The sequence below is a fragment of the Fringilla coelebs genome (genome assembly GCF_963513975.1).
Source record: "Fringilla coelebs genome assembly, chromosome: 15".
In the NCBI taxonomy this organism is placed as follows: Eukaryota; Metazoa; Chordata; class Aves; order Passeriformes; family Fringillidae; genus Fringilla; species Fringilla coelebs.
This window is the reverse complement of record NC_140041.1, coordinates 18,722,604-18,739,843: the sequence shown is the minus strand read 5'-3', so window position 1 is coordinate 18,739,843 and position 17,240 is coordinate 18,722,604. Positions and strand designations below refer to the sequence as shown.

Below are 17,240 nucleotides of genomic sequence, written 5' to 3'. Positions count from 1 at the left end.
CCCAGGAGAATTCCTTACCTGTAGGTGTGGAGGCCCCATGGGCGGGGGGATCCCCCCCGGCGGCGGCATCGGGGGCATGCTGGGGTCGAAGGGGGGCCGGCCGAAGGGGGGCCGGGGCGGCGGAGGAGGGCCCCGCATCATCCCGAAGGGCGGGGGCGGCCGCAGGAGGGGCGGCGGGCCCCGCAGAACCGCGCTGGGGGGCGGCGCGGGGCCGCGGAACCGCAGCGCCTGCTGCTGAGCCATCCTGGGGAGAGAGGCACAGGGAACACGGGTCACTGCACTGCCGGGGAGGAAACCCGGGCGGCACCAACAGCAGAGCACAGCACGCCACGTTCGAGCGGGTAAAGCCAACTGTGCGACTATCTCAGGATGTTCTTCTGCTACACAATTCAGAGTTATCAGTCCTCACTGTGAATCTCCCCTCGTGTTGATGGATACCCAGAGCTGGGATGGAGAACGCAGCCACTGGGAAGCGCATCCTTCCTGACCTGCCGGAGCTCCCCGAGCACGGCCGGTGCTCCGGCTCCTGCTGCCGGTGCGTCCCGAGCCGCCGCGCCGGCGGGGCCGGCTCGGCCAGGGGCTGCCGGGGGCTCGGTGTCCCTGCAGGCGGGGCCTGGCCCGAGCACGGCTGTGCCCGCGCTGAGCCGCTCTCTCGGAGAGCGTCGGCCTTCAGGAGCGGGCAGAACGGCTTCGGAGCGGCTCCGCCGGGGCGCGGGGACAGCTTCACCCGCCCCCGGGGGCACTGCGGTACCACGGACGCATGAGGAACAGACCCGAAAAAACCCAAGGTTATCAGACGGTGGGCCACGCCAGACACAGTCTGTCCGCGCTCCGCGGGCCCCGCCGGTCCCCGCCCGAGAGCGGCCCCGGCCCGGCCCGGCGAGCGGGAACAGGGCCCGTCCCGCCGCACGCGGGGCCGGGAATGGAGGCGGGAGAGCTCCCGCCGGCCCGCCCCGCCGCACCCAGCCCCGCGCGGCAGACCAGCCCCGGCCCGGCCCGGCCCGCCGTACCGAAGGTCGGTGCCGAAGCGCTCGCCCGCCGCTGCCGCCGCCTCCCCGTCGCCGCCGCCGCCCCGCTCCGCCATGGCCGCCACCGTCGCGCGCACCCGCCCCGCCCCGCGCGGGCCCCGCCGCGTCCCATTGGCCGCCCCGCCCGCCCATCAGCGCGCGCGGGGCAGAGCCCGCCCCGCCATTGGCCGCCGCGCCCGCCGGCTTTGAATGGGGGGAGCCGGGCGCGCCGCGATTGGCCCGCGCCGCTCGCGCCTGGGGTCACGTGAGGCGCGACCCGCGGAGGGAACCGGAAGTGACTCACGCCGCAGAGGGAAGGGGAGGAGAAGCATCCAATCAGCGGTCGGAACCACGTGCGCCAATCACCGCCCGCAGCCGGCGGTCCGCGCCCCCTGCAACCAAATAGGGAGTGTCCCAGCCCGTGACGTCACGGCGGCACGGAGCCAATGAACGCTCCCGGAGGAGGAGCCCGGTGGCCGCTAGGGGGCGCTGTGCGCACGGGGGCTCCGAGGGGATCGGGGTGTCCGGGGGATGCGGGGGGTCCGAGGGGTCCGGGGGATCGGGGTGTCCGGGGGATGCGGGGTGTCCGAGGGGTCCGGGGGATGCGGGGTGTCCGAGGGGTCCGGGGGATGCGGGGGGTCCGAGGGGATGGGGGGGTCCGCGGGTGTCGGGAGTCCGGGCGATGCGGGGGGCTCCGAGGGACGCGGGGGGCTGGGCCCCGTGTGGGGTCCCGCTGTGGCGGGGCAGGACCCCCAGGCCGCGGTGGGCCAGGGTCCGCAGCCCCCAACCCCGACGGGTCCGCCCGGGGAGCCCGGCACGCGGGACCTGGACGAAGAAGGGGGCGACGGGGGAGGCACTAACCCTGCACCCGCCCTGTCCCGGGTGCCCGCGACCCTCACCCTGCGCACGGGAGAGCAGAGCAGAGGGATCCTCCTGGGGACGCTGGGCAGCCCCGGGATAGCCCGGGGTTACGGGTGAGCCGTGCGGGGAGCGCTGCCAGCCCCGGGAGCGAGCGGCACCGAGGGGACACCCCGCACTGCCAGCCCCGGGAGCGAGCGGCACCGAGGGGACACCCCGCACTGCCAGCCCCGGGAGCGAGCGGCACCGAGGGGACACCCCGCACTGCCAGCCGCGGGAGCGAGCGGCACCGAGGGGACACCCCGCACTGCCAGCCGCGGGAGCGAGCGGCACCGAGGGGACACCCCGCACTGCCAGCCCCGGGAGCGAGCGGCACCGAGGGGACACCAGGCGCCGCCGGCAGCTGCGGTGCGAAGGAGCCCCCGAACGGTCGAGGGCAGGGACGCGTTCCCGGGACACAGTCCGGTGGTGACCGTCCGTCTGGTCTTTCCGCCCCCAGCTGGTTCTGTGATCCCACATTTCCCATTCCTCTCCTGCTCTCAATAAAAAGATCTATTTTTTTCTTAGATCACGACAATAAGGAATTGCTGGGGGGCCTTTTGGCGGTGCGGAGCCACAGAGACTTCTGCACGCTCTGAGTTCGCTGCAGGGTCTTTATTCATGTATTTTGCTGGCGGCTGCTGCCCCGTTGAGGATTTGGGGCAGGTCAGGGGGTGCTGGGGCTCCCCGGGAGCCTGCTCGGTGTCCGGGGTGGCACAGGCCGGGGGCTCGGTGCTCGGGGCATGCAGGGCACGGTGCCTGCTCGCTCTGCCGGGGCAGGGGATGCAGTCGGGTGTCCCTCCCGCCCCGTCCAAACCGCATCCCCCTCACCGGCACTTTCTGATGGCAGACTTTAAAACCGGTTTTGCTCACGAGTGCTCAAATCCCCCTCACACAGTGGGGCTGCCTGTCTTCCACGCGTCTTTCATCCTCTTTTATCTCCCCGTTCCCCTGTTGTCTCCATGTTTTATTGATGTCAAGCTAGCAGGAGCAGCTGCAGGGCCCTCTCCCAGGTTCGGGGGGGCTGGAATTGCTGCTGTATGCCAGCCCCCTCACCTTTGTGTTCTCCAAACATTCCAGTCAGGAACTGTCGGACTGCAGCTCCTTCAGGAGCAGTTAGTTAACGGTGAGCTGCAAAGCAGGAAACGCTTTGACGAATCTGCTGGCAGCTCCCTGTGCTGCAGGACGCGGCTCTTGGCAGCAGAACAATATACTGTGATTGATACGCCCTTTCCTGGATTTCATTGAAACCAGGAATTCCAGTGGCTCAAGTTGCTGTTTGCCTGGACACCCTCCCTGACTCCCCTGACTCTGGAGCGCAGGTGCCAGGGGACTGACCAGAGGTTCTGTTCATCCCCTCAGGAAGCCGTGGCACTGCTCCCGGAGCTGGGAGGGTATTGCTGGCCATGCTCCTTGGGGAACGGGGCTGTGGGAAGCACTGGAGCCAGGGGAAATCTCTCCGGGGGAATCCCAAACCCACACCCACTGCAGAGCCAGTGGCTCTGCCGATGGAATTCTGCAAATGGAGTGGCTGAGGGTTCACTGGGTATCCAGGTTTTCCAGAGAAGTCTGCAGCTGGGACCCCGCTGTCTGTGCTGCCAGTGCTCCCCAGAGCCGTTGTCCCCTGGCTGGAAAGCTGCTGGCTGTGCTGCACGAGATGCCAGCACAGAGCTGCTGTGTTGCTGCCACTGCTGCTGCTGCTGCTGCCCCAGAAATTGTTCCCAGGGAGGTTTTAAACCAGGAACCTTCTCAAGTATTTGGATCTCTGTAGTTTTTAAAAGGCTCTTTGTGACACGGTCTGACTTCTCTGCCAGGCATATGGAAAGGAGTCCAGGGTGGATGTTCCCTCTCAAACCTGCCCATGTTCTTGTGCTTTCTTGGTCCAAGGTGAGTGGCCTTCTTCATCCTCATTGCAGCTCTGTGCCACGGGTTGATTTCTGCACCAAGGTTCCCTCTGGCTCACTGTGGCAGCCCCGAGCTGCTGTGGGCTCCCACTGCTGGCACTGGCCCCTGCCGTGGAGCTGCAGCAGCCGTGGGGTTGTGTCATCTCTGAGGCGCCAACATCCTGCCATTCTTTTTTAATTTTTTCAGATTTCAGGTTGAAGTGTGATGACAAATTAAAAATTTTGCCCTGGGCTGTCTGCAGGGCCTGTGGGCTGCTGCAGTGCCAGCATCTGCCGGGGAGAGCCCCAGATCCCCCCGTGCTGGGGGCAGCAGCAGGGGGAGGCTCCTGCTGGCACCGAGGTGCCCCCGCTTTCCCAGCCCCCCTGGCCTCACGGTTCACTGCTGGGGCTGGGGCTGAAGCCATTGGGGGTCCCTGCATCCCCTCCAGCCACGGGGACCTTGGGGGCCACGGCTGCTGTGCCCCTGCTTGGGCAGCCCCTTGGAGCTGGGCTGGCCCGTTCCGAGGCCACGTGAGGAGCAAGTGGGGAGCAAGTGGGTCTGGGCATTACTGAAACTTAACAGGCACCCCCCTGTCTGTGGGCACGGCACAGCACGGCTTGGTGTGCTGCACCCAGGCTCTGGGCACGGAGCACCCCAGTTTGGTCCCAGGCTTTCCCTGGTTTTACATCAAAACATCCCATTTTTCTCTACATTTGGAGCCTACAGGTTCCCTCCTACACGGGGAAAGGGGGTGCAGGCTCAGCCGTGGTAAGAGCAGGAGGTCTGGGAGGTGTCCCGAGTTAGCCAGAGCAGGGGTTAGCCCAAATGAGCTCGTTGGAGGTGATGGCTGCAAAGAGCCCTGCAGAGTAGAGCGCAGCCCGGCTGACGGAAGCACATCACCTCTTGCAGCTCCTTGGCCAGTGGGGACAGTGCCACTGGCCCTGCGAGTCTTCTGAAAGCATCGGAGTCCTGTGACTGCATCAGCCACGGCAGAGCTGGGAGCAGAGCCTGGACAGGAGGGCGCTGGGCCACACCCCGAAATTCTGGGGACATCCGGGGAAAGTTGTCCTGCCTGAAACCAGCCGCAGAGATGACACTAATAGAAAAAGACCACTAAAAAGCTGTGTGATATTCTGCTCTGCTCCCGGTCCCTCTCTCCCTCTGTTGCTGCTGGCATTTTATGAAATATTGATGTGCCTGGGTGCTGCCGCTCTCCCGTGCTCTCCGCGCCGCTGCTGCGGCCGCGCCGGCCCCACGCCGGCCCGGGGACGGGCTACGGAATGGGACACGGGACGGGACACGGGACACGGGACGGGCTGAGAGCCGAGTCCCTCGGCTGAGCCGAGCCGCTGGGTCCCGCGGCTGGGGCGCAGGCTAGGGCTCCTGGCCGGAGCAGGCGGGGGCTTCCCACGAGCTTAGAGATGCCGTGCTCGCCCCCCTTCTCATGCCAGGCTCTTCTCCGGCTCTTGACCACGAGTTCTGGTCCACCCGAGCGCGCTCCTCCAGCCCGTGCTGCCGCGGGCTGCTCCTCCGCGCTGCCGGAGTTCCGTCCCCCGGAGCTCTGAGCTCCCCCGGTCCGGACGGGGCTGGCCGGGCTCCCCCGGTCCGGACGGGGCTGGCCGGGCTCCCCCGGGCCGGACGGGGCTGGCCGGGCTCCCCGGAGAGGCGTTGCCCAGAGCAGGGAGCGGCGCAGGGTGGGCTGAGGGGACAGCCGGGGCTCCGTGTCCCCTCCCCACGGGACAGGCGGGTATTGTGCTGGCCGCGCTTGACAGCGCTGCAGGGGAAGGACATCATCCTCGGAGAGCTGCGAACGCGCCTCCTTTCCCGAGACACCAGGCGCACTCCGGCTCGGGGTTAATATTTCATGAGGTTCAGGGCAGACGCGCTCTCGCTCCCGTTCCCGCGGCAGCCCGGGAGGCTCTCAGCGGCTCGGGGGCCCTGGCGCTGCGGCAGGTGACGGCTCTGTGCCGTTCCAGGGGGCCGCTCCGACCCGGCGCTCCTTTGGCTGCCTGGGACTGCGGTGAACTGGAGCCAACTCGCTCCTCAGGCCTCAGCTCTGCTGTCCCGTCTCAGGAATGGCATCGGTGTGAAATCCCAGGATGCCTCATCTCATGGCCAATTTGCTCAGGTTTCCTCGGCGGGGGCTAATGTGTTTTCCATGTTAACGTGCCTGCACGTGGCATCCAACCTGACTGCAGCATGGAGCCACTAATCCTACATGACTGGCACACATGCCCCGCTGGCAGGGGACAGAGCTGCATGCGCCACCGCGCCGCTCCTCCAGTGGCTTTCGCCTGGGCTGACCCCAAAGCAGCTCGCCTGCCTGGCAGGAGCATCCACTCCAAGCACAAGGATATGGGAACTGCACCAAGATGATTCCACTGAAACCAAAAACCTCTCCACTCTAAGCAGGGACTGAGTTATTCACTTCCCTCACTGAGCTCGGAACGCTGAGCTCTGATGGAAGGTGGCGCCTTGGTTCCCCTCCAGCCGTCCAGAGTAAATGGACAGAGATCTCCCTCCTCCAACACTTACAAACAATGACCCACACTGGGCTCGGGCAGCACTGCCAGGGGCAGGCAGTGCCAGGGACTGGTCCTGGTGCTCTGGCCCCAGCACCCTGCTGCTCTCTCATCCCAGACCCCCAGCTCTCCCAGCTGCAGACCATGGGGACCACAGCTCCCAGCCCAGGGCCCAGAGTAAAGCCTGGGCAGCAGCAGAAACCACTGTCCTAAGGAACATTTTTCATCTCAAACTTAATGTGTCTCCTTGGGAGGACAAAGGTCCTTGAAAACTCAGGAGAAGGGAAACACCGAGGACAGAACGTGTGAAGGAAAAGGGGACTGGAAGTTTGGAATTTTGCAGCTGAAAACCGGTTTTCTCTGGGACAGCAGCATGGCTGCAGCTCCAGCTCCAGCTCTCCTTGCCAGTGGCTGCTTCTTGGACCATCATGAGCATGGCCTTGACTCTACACCAGGCCAGGACCCTCAGCAGGTCCTGCTGCTCCCACAGGACATTGGTGGCTGATGGGGACATGCACACACACTGACACGCATGCACAGGCATGTGCACACACACACACACCCACTGACACGCATGCACAGGCATGAGCGCACACACACACACACACACACACACACACACACTCCTGCCAGCCATCTGCTATTCCCACCTGCATCACAGCACCTGCTGCCTTGCTCCCGAGCCCTCCAAGCCCCTGAGCCCTCTCTCCTCTCTCCCCCCTCCTCCTCACACATGCTTTTGTACATCTAGGAGTTCCCTCCGGCCCCCTCATATTATCAGATGTGCTGCTATTGATTTCCTCCCTGCATTTGTTTTTGTTATTCATTATTAATGGGATCATTTTTCCATCCTTTGTGCATGAAGGCAAATTTTGTGTAAAAATCAATTGAGTGAGCAGCGCCAATGGCTTGTTTGGTTTTCTGTGCTTTCATCTCCTGTGCACAGGACTCGGGAGACAGAGAGCAGGATATTAAGGAACAAGCATGGAATGGGGAAAAAATAATAGATCAATTGTCAGTGGTTTAGAAACCATAGACAGGGAGTTTGCCTGCTGAGTCTCTCACACGTGTACTGGGTATTTCCTATTTTAGCAGGTTTCCCTTTCCCCTTTATCTGGGCTGTCACTGACAGGGAATTCCCTTTCTCAGCAGATTTCACCGGCATTTTTCATTTCACCTGTGGGAGATGGGTTTGTGCATGGGGTGTGTTTTGAAGTGTCCCGGGTGGGTCCCACAGACCTACTGCCCAGGACAAGGAGCCCCAGCCCCAAGAAAATTGTGATCTCCAGGCACCTGGAGAGAGAGACGGGGCAGCAGGGAGTGGGGGGCTGTGATGTGGTGGCAGCTTCTCACAAACCCGGAATTCCGAGCACTGGCTCCTTCCTGTCTCCCATCGCCGGCTGGCGATGCTTGCCGGCTCCAGGGCACTGCTCGTTATCCTGAGGGAAAACGTGGGCAGCTTCTTTGTGCCTCTTCAGCATTAAATACCGGATCCGAACTCTTCCGCCGAGGCTGAGAGAAGTTCATCCCCAGCTCCAGGAAGATTAGATGAGCTTCCTGTATCACAGTGGGTTTACCCCAGAGCACCAGTGCTTCGGGAGCCAAACCCAGGGACAGACTAAGGCACCAGTGATGACCAACCGGGACGTACCTGACCTCCAAAGTAAATCTCAAATGAAGGGATCAGGTCCTGTGCGTGAAATCTGGGCAGAGCCCCCCCCCCGTCCAGAGCACTGCCGGGAGAAAAAGAGTCGGGAGGGAGGGTGAGCTAAAAGGTCAAGGGGCTTAAGGTGTCCCTGGTGAACCTGTTGGAGGTGAGGAGGAGCTCAGAGGAGCAGCTTTTGGGACAGTAGCTGCGGGTTTGGGAACGTTCGTTTAGGATTTGTTTTCCATCTTTAAGGCGCTCTCCAGAGCTGTGCAAAAGGGACTAAACGTGGAAACGTCCGAACGCACAAAGCTAGGCAGAGGCGGAACAAGCCCGGTCCGACGTCCCCTCTGCAGGTGTGCAGGGACAGAGGTGGCGGCCGTGAGCCGTGAGGGTGTTCTGCCTGCCGGCTAGGAGCGGGGCTTGGCGAGGCTCAGGCCGGGTTTAACCCGACCCGGGGGGGACACTGATCCCGTCCGAGCGCGGCGCTAGCGGTTATTTCTGCTGCAACACAAAAGGCGTGAGGCTGCGGTGCCCCGAGCAGTGGCACCGCCTGGATCTGGGCTGGATCTCCATTCCCGTGCCAGGAAAGGCTCCCTGCCCGGCTCCCGCCGCCGACCCCCGGCCCGGCGCGGCCGCTCCCGCTTCTCCGGCGCCCCGACGGCCGCGGGGCCAGTCCCCAGCCCGGGGCAAGGCGGGGGCAGCTCCCAGACACACACGAGAACGAGGGAAGAGATAAAGGCACATCTTACCTGTGAAAACACGGGTCTGGAGCCTGCAGCTGCGGGGGAAGATGCCGTCGGAGTTGCCTTCTTTATAGCGCGGAAGGCAATTAATATTGCGTCGCCCTTATTATAAATGTGATATAATGGCATAAGGGTATTTTTTGTTAAAGGACATTTGACTGGGGAAAAATGACTGAAGATGATTGGGAAAACGCGGTGCGAGGAAGAGAGTTACCCGCGAGGAAAAGCTGAATTCGTGAGATCGTTTCCTGACGGGGGAGGAGGATGAGACCCACTTCTCAAGTTCGATGTTTGTCACTCATTGAAATGCTAAAGTGGAATATCCAGAGGAGGCTCACGCTTCGAACATTAATCTTTAATCGTTAAGGTGCTTCTGGGAATAGCAAATAAAAGCCCTTTCCCCCTCCTAAACACATTCAGAAACGAACCCGGCATCGGTTTTGGCGGGGGGACGTTTCCGTTTCCCGGGGCCGGCGGCGGCGCGGCGCCCGGCGGGGCGAAGCCCGGTCCCATGTCCCGGGGCGTCGCCCCGGTGAGGGGCGTTTATTGAGGGTGCGATTGCTCTTGCCGGTTATTTCGGGTATTCCCGTCGGCGCTGCGGCGCGGGGCGGCGAGGAACGACACGTCCCGGCGGGTTGAAAAATAAAGCTTTATTAGCGAGCGGGGCGCGGGGCTCTCTCGCGCGGCGGGACGGGGCGGGACGGCGGGCGCGGTGGGAGCGGCTCTGCCCGGGGCGCGCCCCGGCGGCCTCGCCCTCCGACAAAGCAGTTCGGGGACCCGCGGAATGCCGGCCGCGCCGCTTCGCTCCCCCGCTCCGCGCCCCGCCGGGCTTCTGTCCGGGGCTGGCTCGGCCGGCCGGGCCGGGTCGGGCCGGGGGCCGCTCAGGGCGGTCGGTCCCGTCCCGTCCCGTCCCGTCCCATCCCGTCTCGTCCCGTCCCGTCCCGTCCCGTCCCGTCCCCGGCTCTAGGGGCCGCGCCGCCGGCGTGGTCGGGGCCGGGGCCGTCAGTGCACCGCCGAGTACTTCATGCGCTTCTGCTTCTGCCGCTGGTTGCAGAACCAGACGCGCACCACGTTCTTCTTGAGGTCCAGCTTCTCGGCGATGGCCGCGATCTTCTCGGCCGAGGGCCGAGGCTGCAGCGCGAAATACGCCTCCAGCGAGCGCCGCTCGGGCGCGGCGATCGAGGTCCGCCGGCGCTTGCGCTCGGCGCCGGGCGGCGGGTCGGGGCCGGCGGGGCGGGCGCGCCGGGCGGCCTCGGCGCCCTCCAGCCAGGCCTGGAGCACCGGCCGCAGCGCCGTCATGTTGTTGTGCGACAGCGTCAGCGACTCGAAGCGGCAGATCGTGCTCTGGCTGAGCGAGCCCACGCCCGGCAGCTTCAGCGCCGCCAGCGCCGCCCCCACGTCGGCCTGGGTGACCCCCAGCCGCACCCGCCGCTGCTTGAACCGCTCGGCGAACGCCTCCAGCTCCCGCGGGTCCGCGGCGGGCGCAGGAGCCCCCGGGGCGCCCACGGGCACGGGCAGGGGTCCCGCAGCGGCGGCGGGCAGCGGCGGCGGCGGCAGCGGGGCGGGCAGCGCGGGGGGCTCGGCCAGCCCCGCCACGGCCAGCGACGGCGAGAGGTGCTCCAGCAGGTCGCCGCCGTCCAGCGCCGGGTGCGGGAGCGGGTGCGGGTGGGCGGTGAGGGCGGCGGGGTGCGGGAGGGCGGCGGCGGCGCAGGGGACGCCGCTCATGGCGTGGAAGGCGGCGTCCGGCTTGAAGTGAGGGTGCAGGTGATGGCCTTTGGCGTGGGGGGCGATGTCCGCGGCCGCCAGCGCCTCGGCGCGGGCCAGCAGGCTCTCATCGAAGCTCCCAAATATATTGCCCTGCAGCTGCGAGCAAGAGCACGCATGGCGAGGTCAGTGGGGAATTCTGTCATCTCCGCCTGAAAAACCGGCCCCGGCACCGCGGGTCCTCCCCGGAGCTCAGGTCATAAAAATTAATAGGAAGACAGCGGCCCCGCTCCGCATCGCGCGGATCAGGGGCGGGCGCGGGGTGGGGGGGGGGCGCGGAGCCGCGACGCGCGATGGTGCTGCCGGCATGAAAAAAACATTAACCCGGTGCCTGTCAGAAAATGTGGCTCAGAGCGGGAATTGCACTGCATCCACGTACCTGCGGGGCCGGGAGGCAAACTCTGCGCATTGCCTCGCTGCCGGCGTGCAGGCTGGTGAACTTGGGCTCCTGGAGGGCGGCGGGCACGGCGAAGGGCTGCTTGGCGTCCATGGCCATCATCTCGGCGCGGCCCGCGGGCGGCAGGCCCCGGGCATGGGCGCGGGGCTGTGTCTGCCCTCGGCACTGCCCGAGCGAGCGGTGTTCGATGGCAGAGCTCCGCCGGCGCCCGCCCCGCCCGCGCTCCCGCACTCATCTTACACGGGCCGCGCACGCGTGATGCGCCCGGGCACGACCGGCGGGGCACGGGCAGCGAGACCCTCCGGTGCCCCGGGGCCCGCCGCCCTCAGCCCCCTCTGGGGCCGGGAGCGACTCGCAGCCCCCGGGCCACTCCCGCTGGAATCCCACTCTTCCCTGGGCCGGCAGGTCCCCGGGGAAGAGGAGAGGAGCGGGCGTTCCTCCGTGGGCTAAACACGCGGGCTGACGTTTGGAGCAGAGGAGTCGTCGTCCCCACACCCAGCCCCGGGAAAGCGGCTCTGAACTTGGCATTGCTCTGCTGCCGAGCGGCCCTTTCATTTTTGCTCTTCCAATCTTCACACATCTTCAGACATTACTGTACTTTGAGGCACCAGAGACGCAAATATTTTGCAAAATTCGAAGTTCTTAAGCAAAAATAAAACCTACTCCGAGATTTAAAGTTTCCAAGTCTTATAAGCCTCGGTAATAAGGACCAAGAGCCGCAGGAGCGGCTGTCTGGTTTCTGACAAACGTAGTGACTGATCGTGGGCAGAGAAAAGAAGCGGTGCTGCTGTGGTGAAACGGGGTCCTTTGGAAACACGCACCGAGCCCAGATCGCAGGACCAAGGACGGCTCGGGTTGGAAGGGGCTCCCACGGCGGCTCGGCCCGGCCGGGCGGGGAGCGGCGGCGGCGGGACGGGGGCGCGGGGCGCAGCACCGCGGACAGCGCCGGCAGCGGGGCCGCGCCGCTCCCGCTCCGCTCCCGTCCCGCTCCGCTCCCGTCCCGCTCCGCTCCCGTCCCGCTCCGTCCCGCTCCGTCCCGCCCGGGGTCCGCCGCTGGGCCGGGCCGGGCCAGGCCAGGCCGGGCCGGGCTAGCAGCTCCCTCCCACCGGGGGAAACCGGCGCGTTGTGGCGAAGCTGCCTGCCCTGATTTATGATAAAACATTTAAAGGAAATCATTTATATTTCAGAGGCCCTAAATAGCTGCATGAAAGTTTTATCTGAAATGGTACCGCTTTAAAGGCGGCCCTGCTTGCTGGAAGTAATTAATAGAGGGATAAATTTCAGGCCTTTGTTTTGTTTTGGTTTTAACCCTCCCTTTATTTAGTGCTGTCTGTTAACGCCGGTAAACAAGAAGGTGCGAAGGGCGGACGCAGAGCCCGACTAGCGCCGGCTCATCAGAGCCCGACTCCCCGGCCCCGGCTCCGAGGGTGCTCGCACAGGACTGGCAGCTTTCTCCGTCTCTCTGCTGCTGCTTCATTCTCTCCCAAGTGAGGAGAAGCTGCCGGGGACGCCTCACACTCCTTCTGCCGGTCCCGGTGTCACTGCCACACCGAGCATCACCTGTGTGACCCCAGCGCCGGGCTCGGGGCCGCTGTCACAGCTTGGGGGGTCCCTCTCCCAGCCCGTCCCGGGACAGCTCTCCTGGCCACCCGCCGTAAGCACGGTCCTCCCCTCCCCTCCCACAGGCAGCCGGGCTGGGCAATGCAGCTGTTGAGCTCCCTTTAATTAATGCTGTAAAATATTGATGCTCCTGGCCCTGTCTGCTGCCGTTACACCTTACAGCCGGGGGAGAGGAGTCCAAAGCATAAACAATAACAAGTTAAAGGAGCCTAGATGGTTTGCCATCAGAAACTGTCTGCAGACTCAGAGGTGTCACTGCAATAGATTTCAGAGATCATTCACCTACTGGTAAATAATTAATGACATTTCTGGAAGAAAAAACCCAAACCCATACTCTGATGAAACATTGCTGGTGACTCATTGGAAATCTGAAGGCAAAAGTCAGATTAAAAGCATGTGCTATTTTATCCTTTGTCACAGTTCATGGATTGTTATCAATTTTCCTAATACATCAAAATATTCTGTTCTTATTTAGATTTTAATTCAAAGCTCATCACAGAGTGGCGCCAATAGGCTCTATGTTCCATTGTATGAACTCCATGTGGTTTAAAAAATATGCAGTACATGCTGACACAGGAGTGATGTCCTGTGAAAGTTTGTGAAAGTTTCCTGGGAAGTTTGAAATAAAACCATGAGTTATTTAATCCACAGTTCTGGTACCCTCTCTGCCACAGTTTGGGGGCAGCACGATGTGTTCCAGTCACAAAGCTGACAGAACTTGAATCTTTAAATGTTCAGAACAGCCACAGGATGTCCTGCATGCCTGGCTCCCCTGGAGGCTGCTGCAGTGTCTGCCTGTGAGGCAGCTAAAGCACATACAGCTCACACAGGGACAGCTCCCTGAGCCTTCTCACACAGCACCTTCTCCCCTTCTGCTCCTGCTTTGGAGGCTTCGTTCCCCTCCCCAGCTCTCCTCGAGGCCTGGCCAGGTCTCACTTAGTGCTCTTGTGTTTGTCTTCACTGTGGATCTGGAAAAGAAATCCTGCTTCCAGACCTGAGTCAAGGTTTATGTGATAAAATAACTTCTGTTGGTAAAATGCAGGCAGTTACCAAAATCATGGAATCAGGGGACAGTTTGGGTTGGAAGGGATCATCCCTAGGCTTTGCTGAACCTCAGGAGGTTCCATGGGCCCACTGCTGGAGCTCATGTGCTGGTCCATGTGGAGGAAGAGGACCAGAGCTGGCTGTGGGAGGTTCCTCCAGAGCCTGAGCCTGCACAGCCCGTTTCCAGCACCCCACAGCTGTGAGCCATGCTGCACCCCAGATGATGCAGTTGTTCCACTGCACAATCTGATCGAGGAAATATCTCGGGTTACTCAGACAGTCAATTATTCATCAGCTAAATGGCCAAGCATCAATTACCTGGCCTGATTCTCTTATTCATTAAGGAGATTGAAGAACCCACCTTAACAGAGCAAAGAAAAAGTTGCTAAGTTACAGGAGCTGTCTGTGGCTGAGGCAGTGTCGGCCTCCAAAGGAAAGGGCCTGGCACGGGGATGCTCTGGTCTGCAGGGTGTCCTCCAGAGCTCTTGCTCTGGTGTCCTCCAGAGCCCTTGCTTGTGCGGAGCCAGTTCCCCTGCAGGTGTGCAGGAATGGGCTTAGGGAGAGCGGCTGGAGGTTGGACTGTGCCTTGGGTGGAACCATGGGGGCCTGAAGGGAGTATTGCAGAGTTTGGAGGGTTAAAGGGAGGGACCAGGGCAGGAACCCCATTGCTCTGGGAAGTTTCCAATGCAGGTGGGGATGGGATGGAAAGTGCTTCAAAGAGCACAGCTGCCAGTGGCATCACAGCAAGGATGGGCTTCCTCTGCAGACAGGGAGCATTGCAGGTCTGCACAGTGAGGGCCACCCCACAGGAACCACCACAGAGAGCCCAGAGGGACTGAGGTCTGGGAGAATTGCTGAACTGCCTTTGAGGAGAGGCAAGGGGAAGCATCTGGGGCCTGTGCACTGCTTCAGATTAAGTTAGAAGTGCTTTCTCTCCTCTTCTATAATCAAGTCCAAGCAGAGCTTTGCTGGCTGCAGGGGGGCTCTTGTCAAGCCGAGCCTTGGGCACATCCTTGGCCTCAGGGGGTGGCACAGGCGGTTCCAGGGGCTGGGTGGGTGTTTGTGGGTGCTAATCCCAGAGCAAACCCCAAAGCCTTTGGCATTAGCAGAGCATTGTGGCCACATTAGAGCGCAAGAAGTGCTGAAGCTGCGCCGCAGCTCTACCGTGCTGGGTAATGGGGGCAGGACAGACAGCCTTGTCCAGCAGCAGCAGGCGGAAAGTTCAACAGCTTAGTTTTGAATTTTTCAGGAAGCAAGGTTTTGATTTGAGATCCTAGGAAAACAGGTGGCCACTCTCTTGGGAGTGGCATCCTTTACTCACTTGTAGTGTACATGAATTATAGAATTTTTTACATGTATCATTCACTGTAATTAAAACTGCAATAAAGGACACATCAGCCTTGATCACAACAAACTCTCCCCTTCCTGCCAGAGAGGATGGGAGCAATGGGGCAGTGCTTTCCACGGATGGAACAGAACACTCAGCTACCAGGCATCTGGTTATATTTGCTCCTAATTCTAGAAATACATCTAAATGCATCTAACAGGACTCTGGCACAAGAAGTTAATGAGGAACAAACGTTAATTATTCATGCCCTGAAACAGTAGGTCTCCTAATGTTTTTGCTAATCAACAAGTGAAACAGCTGTATCTTCTCAGGGCAATCCTGGGAGACAGAAGAACAACGCTGGCATGTTGGGCCGCCCCCAAAGTCTCACCCTCTAACTCAGTGAAGGGTATTCGTTCCCAGCCCAGCAAAGGTGCCACAAGTGTGGGAGCACGAGCAGTCCTGGCCCTGCACTGCCCAGGAGCAGCCCCTCTGCATCCTCACACTTGCTCCTTCAGCCAGGGACACGGGCGGGCTTGGCCGGGGGTGTCCCGGGAAGCAAGGACAGAGGGAAGGGGCAGTCTGCTCCCGCAGCCAGGGAGAGCCCGGGCCATTTAAAGTCAGAGACAGCTCCCTCTGGGCGCCGCCAGCAGAGCGGGGAGTGAGAGCGTTCCAGGAGCCCCCTCGCTGCTCTGCGACCCGCAGGTAACCCAGAGCCACGTGAAGCAGCTGAAGGGAAGAGCGGATGGAAGTGTCGTCTGACAGAGCCTTCACCACGAGAGAGCACACAGAGAGAGGTACGTGATGTTGAGTTGACTTCAAATAATTTTCACATGAATTGCTAAAGAAATGTATAATTTATCAGTGTTTGAATAAATCACTGGCAGGAGTGCTTTAAGGTTGCCGGCGCAGGACGGGCTATAATTAACTCGCGCGTCACGGAGCGCAGGCTGCGCCGGCAGCGCCCCGCGACACCACGAGGCTCGGAGAGACGAGGCACAAAAGGAATTCGGCTCCTAAAAATGAGATGAATGACAGCAGAGCAGTCACAGCCCTGGGCTGGGGGCGATGCCGGTGCTCCCGCGGTCCGGGGCTGTCCCCGGGGTCCGGGGCAGGGTCCGGGGCTGTCCCCGGGGTCCGGGGCAGGGTCCGGGGCAGGGTCCGGGGCTGTCCCCGGGGTCCGGGGCAGGGTCCGGAGCTGTCCCCGGGGTCCGAGCGAGAGCCGAGCCGGCCCCGGCTGAGCCCGGCTCCCAAAGCCTTTGGCATTAGCGCCTGGTGCGGGCGCTTGTCCCCAGCCCCTCTCAGCTGGCACCGGGCCACCGCTGGGGGACCGGCTGTACTGACAGGGGTCACTGCTCCTGCCGGGGTCCCCCCTGGCCTTGGTCACTGGCCTCTGCCCCAGCTGGAGGCACCCAGTGCTGACAGCCCCGGTCACGGGTTCTGTTTGGGCTGAGGTCTCTCGATCAGGTAAAATGTATTTTTGAACTTCAAATCCGAGAGATGTTTCTGACAAAAAAATGTGTTTTCCAGACGCCATGAAAAAGTAGTGAAAAAACTTGGATGTTTTTGTGGGAAAAAGGGGGAAGCTCCAGGTGAAGGGGGTATCTGGCAGCATGGCATGAGGCCTCACCCCACCCAGCACCCCTCAGGAATCAGCCTGCCTGGGATTACCACACAGCCACTGGAAATTGTCTGTGGAATGATCCTGGCGAGAAAGAAAGTGCTCTAGTTTATGAATTTAGGTTTTGATCATCATAGTTGTAAGTCTGTCGTGGAATAAAGTGATGGAAGCAGATGAAAACCTCCAGAGAAACATCAGACTTATTTTTCCCTTTTGAAAGCGCCTTGGATCAGTGATCTCATCAGTAAAGGCCCAGACATGTTACACAACCTGCTCCAGAGGACAGAACTGGGTCCCCTGTTTCCAGAGCTGAGTTAAAATTAGATTGTCACCTTTGGGAAGCCTCTCTAGAAGTTAGTACGGTATTCCATACAGCCTCAGCTGGGGACAACAAAGAGATTCTTGGCCTGGCAGTTACACCAACAATGTACCTTCCCGTGACTGCTCCCCTCAAATAGCTCCTGTAGACATTTGCTTCCTTCCAAGGGGCTCCTGGCAGGATTGTGGCCCAGGGCTGTGGGAAGAGCTGTCCCACCCTGCTGAATGCTGCTGCTGTGCTCAGGGAGCTCTCAGATCACATTTGGAATGGCAGGGGGAAAAAATACATCCAAAGACACACACACACTCACACAAATGCTACTCCCAATTCCTTGTACACCCTTTTTCCATTCAAATGAATTTTAATGGTACAGAAAGCAGTAAGTGCTTTGGCCCCTGAACCTTTCCTCTCCCTGTCAGGTTGTCTCCTAAAGGACCTTGCTGCTTC

General features: G+C 61.6%; 2 protein-coding genes across 6 annotated transcripts in view; both read right to left on the bottom strand.

The window, feature by feature from the left end:
* TCERG1 (transcription elongation regulator 1) overlaps positions 1-1,111 on the bottom strand; it is a 29,271-nt gene extending 28,160 nt beyond the window's left edge. For all 5 annotated transcript variants that reach the window (XR_014616528.1, XM_084215990.1, XM_084215991.1 and 2 more), the window contains exons 1-2: positions 1,011-1,111; positions 19-244 (exon numbers count right to left, since the gene is read on the bottom strand). Coding sequence is in view for 4 of the 5 variants with exons in the window: in XM_084215990.1 (XP_084072116.1) it covers positions 19-244; positions 1,011-1,084 (300 nt within the window). In the remaining variant the exon portion in view is untranslated. The remainder of the gene's footprint in view (positions 1-18; positions 245-1,010) is intronic.
* An 8,544-nt stretch (positions 1,112-9,655) lies between these two features.
* On the bottom strand, positions 9,656-10,964 carry POU4F3 (POU class 4 homeobox 3; the record flags this gene model as incomplete). The annotated part of the gene is made up of 2 exons (XM_084215886.1): positions 9,656-10,564; positions 10,845-10,964. The coding sequence occupies 2 exons, from the start codon at positions 10,962-10,964 to the stop codon at positions 9,704-9,706; spliced, it is 981 nt and encodes a 326-aa protein (XP_084072012.1). The 3' UTR covers positions 9,656-9,703.
* Between the last annotated feature and the right edge of the window lie 6,276 nt (positions 10,965-17,240).